The sequence below is a fragment of the Anastrepha obliqua genome, chromosome 4, assembly GCF_027943255.1.
Source record: "Anastrepha obliqua isolate idAnaObli1 chromosome 4, idAnaObli1_1.0, whole genome shotgun sequence".
NCBI classification, from domain to species: domain Eukaryota; kingdom Metazoa; phylum Arthropoda; class Insecta; order Diptera; family Tephritidae; genus Anastrepha; species Anastrepha obliqua.
Genome location: NC_072895.1, coordinates 122,591,766 through 122,602,724, shown reverse-complemented (window position 1 = coordinate 122,602,724; position 10,959 = coordinate 122,591,766). Strand labels below are relative to the sequence as shown.

Genomic DNA, 10,959 nt, shown 5'->3' with positions numbered 1-10,959 from the left:
ACAAAAATGCTCTTTATTGATATTTTTATGACATGCACAATCTGATCTGGCTTACTCGTTATTCCATTATTTTTATGATTTTCTTATATAATTGCGATGCATCTACATTTTCGTTTTTATGGTTTTTACAATTACAATATAAAAAAATTAATGAGTATTATGTAAAAAACAAAAAATATTATGAATCTCGTTGGCGCAACATGTGATTTTTTTTGTTTTATTTTATTTTTTTCTAAGTTAAGGGATGCATGTGCTATACGATTGTATATGTCGGTAGATGATGAATGTATATGTGTATGTGCTGATATTTTATACAAATTGTATGCTTTTGTGTTGTGAGTTTTCAAAAGCTGTAGTTGAAGTATACTAAGAATGAAAGTGCTTATTGGCTAAGGAAAGATAGCGGCTACATTAACACGAATAACAAAATTTACAACAAATATATTCCGCCAAAAAGCGTTGTTGCAGTTGTTGTTTGCATTTCTTGTTGATTCTCGTTGTTGTTCTTTGTTGCTTTGATTTGTTGTTACAGATGGCGGAAACAAATGGCAAGTGACGGGTATCGTTGGATTGATCAGTTGTCATAGACTTGTGGAACTGCATAGAAGATTGGAAGTAGGTGCAAGAGTGAGAAAGAAAGCAAGAGCTTTCGAAAATTATATACAAGTGAGCTAATGTTAAAGCGTAAGCGTGTACAAGCATCTTGGCATGTGAAAGAGCTATCGGTAAGAATTTTTTTTTGGACACACACAAATATTGAACGGCGGGTGGTATAATGAGATGAAAGTGAAAGCTTTTGTGTAGCGCTTTCGAAAAGTTTTTAGGCGCGCGCGTATGGATTAAATGAAGCTTATGTACTCAACTGTTTAACCTAAACTATCCAAGAAATTTAATGAAAAACTAAAAAGTGAGAAAAATAAACTATAAAATCACCAAAAAAAAAAAAAGAAAACAAAATTGTACAAAAAAAGCATGACGACAGGTCGCGCCGGCTACAGGAAATACTTTACAACATAAACAAATTTTATCCTCACCCTTTTCACTCTCTCCCTCTCTTTCTCTTTTCACACACGTTCCCTAACTTCACTTCACCTTCTTGCAAAAATGTCTTTCACCCATTAAACGACACACGTCCATGGCGTTCGACACTTTATTGGTAGCCAGCAAATTGGCCACCCTGACCGCCACGTCCACCGGCGGCACCATTACCATTGAAACCGTTATTGACTTGTTCGTAACGGATGGTTGGACGGTAGCCATGACCATCAGCCTCGTAATCGACGATCTGTTTGCGACCATCGGGCAAAAGCACGTAGTAACGGCCAACAGCCAGATCACCATCACGCTGTTCCATGTGTCCGAAGTCGTTGCCGGATTCGTAGTCTTGCACGTCGTATTTGAATTCGTATTTAGCTGGTCCGTATTGTTCTTCGCCGCCATAACCGCCATTGCCGCTGCCGCTGCCATAGCCGCCACCGCTACCGCCTTGTTGTTTGGGGAAGATAGCACCGGTCAACGCTGGAGCGCCGTACTGAGAGCTGGGCGCACCGGCAGCGGGTGCACCATAGCTGCTGCTGGGTGGCGCAACGCCAGCACCACCGCCGCGTTGGGGAGGCAGATAGTTGTTGGAGGGTGACTGGTACGATTGGGTGGGTGGCAGGTATTGGTTCGAGGGTTGGCCACCTTGATTGGGAGGCAAGTATTGGTTTTGTGGCACTGGTGGTTCGGCACGGGCGAGCGAAACACAGGCGAGTAGAGCTATCGTTGCGAAGCACTGCAAAAGCGAAAGGGTCGAGAAAAAAGATGAAAGGTGATTAGCCTTTAAATTTATTAAAATTAAAAGTGTATTTGTGAGGTGAAATATATTTGAGCTTAAGCAAAAACTAATTAACAGCTATTTGAATGCTACTAAATGCCTTAAAAAAGAATAGTAATAATAAATATGAGTTTTAAATTTAGACCATTGTTTCCGAATCCGAAAATCCAATTATTCTTGCCACTCACTCTCACTTACTTATCTCTCACCCACATCAACAATAGCACATTTTCAATTAACTTTTATAACCATTGCGAATTAATTCAATTTTTAATGCCTACCTAAATGTATTACATAAAAATTCATAAAAATAATTAACATTTGCATTCGGTTAAAAATCAAGAAAATTTACAAAAAAATTAAACAATTTTAGACTCGAAGCGCTACACGCGAACGTTGTCAAACAAGTGCAAACAATGGCAATTAAGTTGTCAGATCTAATCTAATAAATCTGCCAGATGCACGGCGATAAAATGCCTAAGACACCGCCAGACGCCACAGAGACAGCCATGGCGACCAAACGACCACCGCCTTCGTCGCACAAACTCTATTAAAATGCGCCGAATGACAGTCAGCGACGCTGGCAGAGGCGGTGGTTTGGAGTGCGGTGTGTGTTGGTGGTAGTGGTAAAATAGAACTGTGCAGAATGATGAGCGAGCTGGAGCAGCGTTAGCAGCGCAACTCATAATTACAGGAAATTAACATTTTATGCATGACGATGACAGTTACACTTTGTGGGGTTGGAATTGAAATGGAGAAGCATGAAGAAGTACCAGTAAAAGCAACAACAAAATACAATAGCTGGTAAAGTGATATGGCAAAAGCGAAATGAGTGCTGTGTGGCGGCAGTCAAGCGACAAGCACCTGCTTCAGCCGCTCAAGCGCCACTTAATTTAAGCCGCTGCTGAGTTGTTGTTGTTGTTGCTGCTGCATGCAAATCTACCATTGCATTTTGTTGTAGGCCTGAGATGACATCGCACAGCGTCACTGCGCATTTAAATGAATTATTGCAAAATTTTGGCTGTTTTGTGTTTTTGTTTGTTTTTTTTTCGCAAAGAATTTCAAAGGAAATAAGTTGTATTTCACAGCGTCAGCGCGACAAAATGTAAATGTTGGCAATTGGGTCGCCAAGAAATGTGAATGAAGCAAGAAGTGCAGTAGAAATAAGAACTGAGGGAGCAGAAGATACGAAGAAGAGGAAGAATTAGCTGAGGTTGCTGCTAAAGAGTGGAAATGCAGTTGACACAGTTGCAAGCGTCTTGCGTCGTTACTTTGTGTTTCAAACAGATTTTCTATGCTGATCACAAGGCAGCTGAGGTGGTATTACAAATACTATTTGTTTTTTATTTTTTATTTTTGTTTCTTGTTTTTGTATTGCTTCTCTTAATCTTTTTGGCTGAGTTGCATTCGCCATGGGAGCATATGGTGGCTAATTAAAACCTGCGCGACAGGCTTATGATGACTTTTTGGCTTTTTTTTGCTTAGTTATGCCCCCTTTCAGCCTTTCAGCCCTCCAACTTAGATCTTTTGCATCCGTCATCTTTTGCATATTCTACGAAACATAATTAAGTGAAAAGCGCTATGTTGCAAGTATAATTGAGTGCTTGAAATTTACCGCAGGCTACGGATGCAACTTTTGCAAAAAAAAAAATCAAAAAAAAAAACACTGAGCTGTGATTAACTCCCCGGTAACATCGTTAGATGCGCAAAATTAATTTTTGATTTTGGTCGGAAAGTGTCGCAACGCTGCTTTGAAGAACAGACAAAACTGATTAAAAAAAACACACATACAAATAGTACTGCAACAGAAGCTTAGCCGTTGCGCAGTTTTAATTATCTGATAGCCACTCGCATGTGAACGAGTGGCATTCTAATAAGTACGGCAAGATCTGCTGATGCCTGCTATTCTGCACGTAACTGCTTGCAGCTTGCCGCCAGTTGTCATTCTAAATTGAAAGTTCACCACACTGTTGGCTGTGACTGCAGTAGGAATTTTTTTGGCAACCATATAAATCATTTCGATGACCATCAGTGCCGTGCTTGTGGCATAGCAGAAAAGTTTGTATAAGCATAACTGCTATTGGCAGTAGAGTGGCGGTTTTAATTGCCTGTTTTAGTTGCTTTTGTGCCTTCTTCAATCATTTTACGCGCTTATGCTTACCTCTGGCTGATGCTTATTATGTCTGCACTTTATATTCGTGTTGATTACTGCTAAATAACTGATAATAGCATAAAATGAGTACTAAATATGTATATGCAATAAATTTGTATAGCTATTTGATTAAAATCGATTAAAATTTCGGCCTATATGTATATGTATGTAGGTGCGGCGAAATAATCGCTTTTTATCAAAGTTTCGCATGTATCACATTTTTATTACTGCTGTGCGCTTGCAGCTTGTATAGATTTATTTTTTACCAGCATTTGATAATAAAAGTGGAGTTTGCTTTGAAAGAGTAATCAATGCGGTTTGAAAAGGGCTTATAAGAGTTCAATTACTATTTTAGCATAAAATCAACTATGCTCATATTTTTTATAAAAATTGGGGATACAGAAATACTTCGCTTCTTTTTAATTTCGTGCGCTTCATTAATCAAAGTTTTTTATGTAACTTTCCCGAAAAAGTACCTTACTTAAGTTTTCCATTTAATTTGAGTTTCCTCAGATGCCATCTGACCAAAACTGATTGGAGTTTGGCATGAAAAAAATTACACCAAAAAGAAACAGTATAACAAAAATTAAGTGACATGCTATTGTACTTATAACGCTATTATGCGCCTGAAAATGAGCTGCAAAAAAAGCCTCAAGATGAATTGCATGTCAAATTAAGCACCATGCATGTCTCGTATTTCAACTGGGGCACGTTGAGTGGCACACAAATAAAAGCAAATGCGAATAAAAACAGGTGATGAAAAATTAAAGTGTTAAATATTACAAGCAAAGCGCGAAGGAAGTAAGCTGAATATTTTGATGGCAGGTAATTTTTGAGTAAATTTAATAAATTTAGTATTAGCGCTATTTACTACAAAATTTATTATGAATGGTAGTTTTATGCTGCAATTAAGCTCTGGAAATTGCTATTTGACTTTGTTTATTGTAATTTTTATAAGCGAGGTAAAAGCCTCGATTTAATGTAAGTAAAAATTAATATAAGAATCGTATAATAGACTCTGATTGACCGCTTTTCAGCTTTAAAGCAGGTCTGCAATATTTTGTGAATAATTTTTGAATCTCCTATTGACTTAAATTTCATTGGTGGAATTGATATTTAATTGAGTGATAAATTAATCTTAAGTCGAATGTTATAGAGACGTAATTCATGTACAGCAGAAAAGGCTGATATAAGCAAAAAATTTAATACATTTTTTTGAGTAGCAAAAGCAATTTTCATTCTCACTTAAAATATAAATGATTTAATTTGTTTTGAGAATTTAATAAACATGAGTAGAGCGATTCTGATTGCGTACAATTAATGCGTGCTTTCCAGCAATAGAGTTTTTTATTTAAAAATGTGGAAATATTTCCACAAACGATATACTCTTAAAAAAATTAAAATACAGCTAGTAAATAAAGGGCTTGTTTTGCTGATACCCTTACGTTGACCTAAAAAGCATACAAAATTATTAGTTATTACTATTAATTCAATTTATTGCAAGTGTGCAAGTGTGGTTCTTAAGTCTTTTGTTTTTTCTCAGATCCAATAAATAGATAATTCTTGTGGAAATTCTAATTTATAAGTTTCTATGATGATGAATTAGGGCAATTCAATGCTAAAAGATACAATTTAAAAAGTGAATGAAATTATATTTACATTTTTTTATAAAAATTAAAAACTTAAATTTTCAGTTCTATTAAAAACTACCTAGGTAATTACTTTGATTTCATACTACTTTACTAAATTTGAAACATTTAATTTTTTTTTTTTAATATTTCAATTTCAATTCAAGGGCCAAAGGATGAGATATCAGCGACCATTAAGCCGATATTTTGTTCCATACGTAATTGGTCCATACCAATATTATCATAATAAAGAAAAATTACAATAATTTCCTAAAAAAATTATTCAAAATCAACACCGGCCCTTGAAACTTAACCACCCTTATTACTCATTAAATATTTTTTTTAAACTATCTCATTGAACCATTTAAACTATTTGAACCATATTTTAGTCCGTGTCTTTCAGCCATCTTGTGCAAGTAACTATGCCGCATTTTATTATTGCGTGCTAATTTTAGTTTACATAGAAACATATTTTTTTTTATTTAATTTATTTAGTTTTAATAAAAAAGTATTTTTAATAAAAAAAATGTTAAAAAGATTCGTTTTTAATATAAACAACATAAATATTCTTTAATTTAATTTATATGTCTGTGTGTTTTTAAAATTTACTTGGCTCTAATTTTTATAAAAACTAAATTTTGTTTTTAATTTAAAATTGTGATTTTAATGGTTCAGGTCGAAATATTGACAAATAAATATACCTTCAGTTTTGCAAATCAATAGAATACAAGATGGTCCGATACATGTATTCGTTTTATGTTAAGTATTGCTGCCTCTATAAGTCAACAAAAGGTGTGTTGCTTAAAAAAATGTTTTGTTTTTTCAAATCTATTTAGCCATTCTTGAATGATTGTGCTTAATTTACTGATTTCTTTTACTAATATGTTCATATATGATTTTATTTTAGCACTTGGTACTGAACTCTCTAGATTATACTGCAGGAAAGTCTATGCAAATTTTGCTACTCAAATTAGAAAAAGGAGTTCGTGTAAATTGTACTAAACCATTTCATGTAGCAACTTTGAATTCTTTAAAACCACAAATAATGTTTGCTCAAAAAAAAAAACACTTTAATTTTGTAAAATATGTGTAAATTGCTTGTAGATCTCTGAATAACAACTTTTTTCACACATTTTGTTTTGTATTTTAGGTCCTTTGAATCCTGTATTTGCTTGCACATAAACGGCTGGCGCTAGTTGGCACAGAGATGCACCTACTTTTATTGAACTTAATTTAGTTTTTTTTAATATTTTATTTTTTTCTATATTTATGTATAAGCGTTTTTGTTTGTATAACTCTTTGCTTGTATGCATTTATTGGCGTACCTTCATTTTGTATATTCACTTATATGAGTTTTGAATTATCACACACAAAGGTTGGTTAGCTTAACTTAGCTGTTTGTTCTTCTTGCGAAGATGGTTGAATTGAATTTGATACTGAAACAGTTTCGTAGGCCAGTATTTATATTGTTTGAAATAAATAGTAGTAGCTTACAGCTAGCAGTTAGCAGCTGGCAGCAGCAGGCAAAGAGGCTGCCGAAAGCGTTGGCCCAAAAGTGGCTTCAGGCAGACGCGGGAGACGTTACAAGTGAAGACGCACAAGGGGCAGCGCAACTGTGAAGCAACGACGAGGGAGTCAGCAGCTGAGGTGGCAGAGAACAGGGTAGAGCAAGTCAAAGCAGCAGAAGATAACACCAAGATGGCAAAATTGCGCGCCAAATTTTTGAAAAACTACAACAAAAAGGTAGGCAACTACAACAGATAATAACTAGAAAATAAATTTGTACAGCATACGTACATGTATATATTTACATGCATATAAAAAAATATCGTGTACGGAGAGCGAATGAGTAAAATATGTAGAAATAATAAAAATCTTTTAAAAACTTAAAACAAAAAATACGAGAGCGCAACAGCGTTAGAGTTGATGCGATAGAAGTGGCAAGCAGCATAAGTGAGTTGAAGCAGCACTGGGAGCGCTTGCGGAGTCAGCGAAAGAAGCAGCAACAATGTAAGGGGCTCAACAACTGAGGAAGCGGCAATAGTTACAGCTGAGCTAATAGCGCATTGCTGTTTCTGACGCTGCTGCCGCTGCCACCGCCAAGCGTCAGTCAAAGGTACAAAACAATAAACACTTGAATAATAGACGCGGCAGCAACACTAAAAACTATTCGTAATTGAGCGCAACAACCAACAAGTAATGGTTGGCGAGCAACAGCTACGTATAACAGCAACAACAAGGGCAAGTAAGGCACGGACAATGGTAATGATGTCGATGATGCCGAGCAATAAACAGTTACTGTTATAACGGAGCTGTTGTTGTTGCCGTTTGTGTGTGTGTATTTTTGATTCAGTTTCGGTTTCACGTGAGACGCATAAAAATACACATACACATATATACCAATACGTTTGAATGCCAATAGTTGCAACTGTTTTTTGTTTTTTTTTTTTGACAAGGAAGCATTGTGTGGCATCTGCTGAGTGCTGAAACGGTGCTATGTAAAATGCAACTCAAGGTATATGAAATGCGTGAGATCATAAAAATTCATTCAAAATTGGTTTGAAAAAAATAACTGTTCTCAGCATAATAACATAAAATTAGGTCTTGTACAAGAATTTTTAATTTTATTGAAGGCTATTTAGTTCCTAAAAAGTATAACTGCTATGTTGGAAGAATAACTGCGCCTTATTTGCTGCAAAATAAATCAGTGGCTAGCTGGTCGTCTAGCATCATAAAGTAATGATGTTATAGCATTTGATTGCCGTTTGTGTTGAATAGCCAGCAATCGAAATGTAGCAATAATACAGTAGCACGAGTAGGTTAATTTAACTGAGCTGCAGGAGCTTACTTTGGAGCCTTGCATTCATTACGATGCACTGAACTGATACCGATTCGGCTTAAGAACCGCGTCCCTCCTTTTTTTGGCTTTTACGCGCTGGAGTTGTCGAGTAGCCCATATCTTGGAATTATTCACCACTGCTGTTAGAGCGTAACTTTTGAAAGACCCTTTATGATGGTGTCATATAAAACAAGTACACAAGTATTCCAAGACATCCGAAAAAACAGTTTTTTGATCTTAATCCAGACTTAGACTAGACCAATAAAATGCGCCATATGGCGTTCTAGGTAACACACCTTTTTAATTTTGTTACGTAGTGAAATCAGTGAGGCTAAGCTGCTCAAGAAAAAATTGAGATTCGATTAATTGATGGAGTACAAATGTAGAAATAGTCTTGCTTTTCTGGGCCTTTTAAGACCGTTCTACTGAGATGCCCTTGAGATTATGCAAGGTGATGCAAAATTAATCATTCAGTTTTGCTTTTGAATAACTTTTTTACTAAATATAAATTATTTTGATCTTTATACGCTTCTTTCCTTATCTGTTTGTATAATGCAGTTGTCTAGTTCGCAAGTGTCAAATATGATTGACGTGCAGCGTCACCTGAAAAAATTATAAATCATCCGTCTAGGTGATTAATTTTACGCCACCTTGTGTAAACAAATTCTTAGGCGACTTAATTTTTTCCTACCAAATTCAAATTACTTTAATTCCTTGAGCTTTTCCAGCTGACTTCAGAAAATAATATAAATATTTATTTAAAATGAGTCGCGAAATTGCTAGAACTGCCAGCGCTACAATGCCCTTAGATAAGTGGTTGTGCTACACATACAACATGAATAAGCATACATCCGTTAGACGAAAACGGCGCAGCAGGAGTCATAAAAACGCCAGCGTAAAACCAACGCATCAGTTCTCTTGTTGCTGGGGACCTAAACTTACGTTCACTGCGCCAAATTTTCAATTGCTGCGTAGCAAAACCAAAAACAAAATGCGTTATGAATATATGTGTGCATGTATTTTCGCATATCGCCTTACATTTGTTAATGACTTTTTACACTTTTGTTGCTGAAATGTGCTTCGCTGACGAAGCGGTATGTGTACGCGCCCGTGAGTACAACAAAAAAACAAACACAAATTACTTACCTAGCAATCGCTCTGGCAAACGCAGATGCTCAACTGAGCAACAGATGCACGCTGCAGATGCCCAACTGAGCGCTCATTCAACGGTTCACGTTCACAGCTTGGCCTGGTGCTGCAGCCAGGCATTCCTAAAAAAACACTTAGAAAATTAATCATTTATAACTTCAACTTGTAGCACATTGGAGCAGCGAATTTGTTGCTAGTTGTTGTTGCTTTGTTTTACTAACAAATTATAAGTTTCATTTATTTGTAATTAATGCGCTAGCAGTTGGTAAATGCTCTATGCTAACTACTCATGTCGTAGTTGCTTTTTGCTGCTTCTTCGACCTAGCGCCGCTGATGCTGTTGGCCGTTGTATTGCTGCTGCGCTCTCACTGCTTACCACGAGCAAAACTAGTGCACAGCTGATTATTCGCGATTACATAGAAGTCTCGTAGTTAGTTGAAATTTGTGTTGGAGTGAAGTTCGATTTCGCATACGCTCTCTAGCAGTAGTTGCAGTGTGAGCGCGGGAATGCTCACACATGGTTGATGGCGCTTTACTCATACGCCGTGTGGGCAATCGCAGCAGCAGTGCTGCCTCGGCTCTATCAGTCGCGTTCAGTTGCTGGTAGAGTTTGGAGCTGTTAATTAAAGAGCTAAATTTTTTTAATTTTATAGGTGTTCGTTGATAGAGTTATGGGAGATGGGGAAAATTGAGATACTTGCAGATAATTCACAGGATGAGAAAAGGGTTTGAAAATGAGATTTAAGATACAATTTTCTCTATTGGTCCATGTTGGTTTAGACATAAAATAAATGTTTTTTTCATAATCCTATTTGATAACGAGACCGCCTCTTCTCAAATCAACTGAAGGTTAGGTTTAGTCAAATGGTTGTCCAATGAGAGGACCCATTTGATTGAAAAAGAAACAAACATTGGGAGGCGATATCACGAAAGGTAGTAGCAAGGATATTCAGATAGTGAGTAGAAGTTTGGCAATTTCACATACATTGTGCTACTCTCTCCTGTTGTTGTTAAACAATAAGACGAGTTTTTTTGACTAGTAAGACTAAGTGGAAAGGGATGTAGCTTCACTTGGTAGTGGAGAAAACCGATTAGCGGGATTTTTAGAGAGTATTACTAAGAGCGCTTGATGAATAAAATAAGTTAAGTAAAATTAAATAAAATAAATAAAAGTGACACAGGAATAAAATAAAATAAGTTAAGTAAAATAAAAGAAAATAAAACAAATAGTAATAATAAATTAAAGAGCGAAATGTAACTTGAACTAGTGACTTTTGACATCTCTAAAAGGGCTTAAGTAACGTATAAAAGTAAATAATTGTAAAAAATTAATATCTCAAGAATCAAATGTTGTGGATAGCCCAGGAAAACAATT

At 36.0% G+C, this 10,959-nt stretch overlaps 1 protein-coding gene across 1 annotated transcript; it reads right to left on the bottom strand.

Annotated features, from left to right (window-relative positions):
• Nucleotides 1-1,025: 1,025 nt before the first annotated feature.
• On the bottom strand, nucleotides 1,026-6,991 carry LOC129245847 (pro-resilin). Its single transcript, XM_054884269.1, has 2 exons — nucleotides 6,922-6,991; nucleotides 1,026-1,774 (listed from the first exon to the last, which is right to left on the bottom strand). The coding sequence occupies exons 1-2, from the start codon at nucleotides 6,925-6,927 to the stop codon at nucleotides 1,151-1,153; spliced, it is 630 nt and encodes a 209-aa protein (XP_054740244.1). The 5' UTR covers nucleotides 6,928-6,991; the 3' UTR covers nucleotides 1,026-1,150.
• Nucleotides 6,992-10,959: the final 3,968 nt, after the last annotated feature.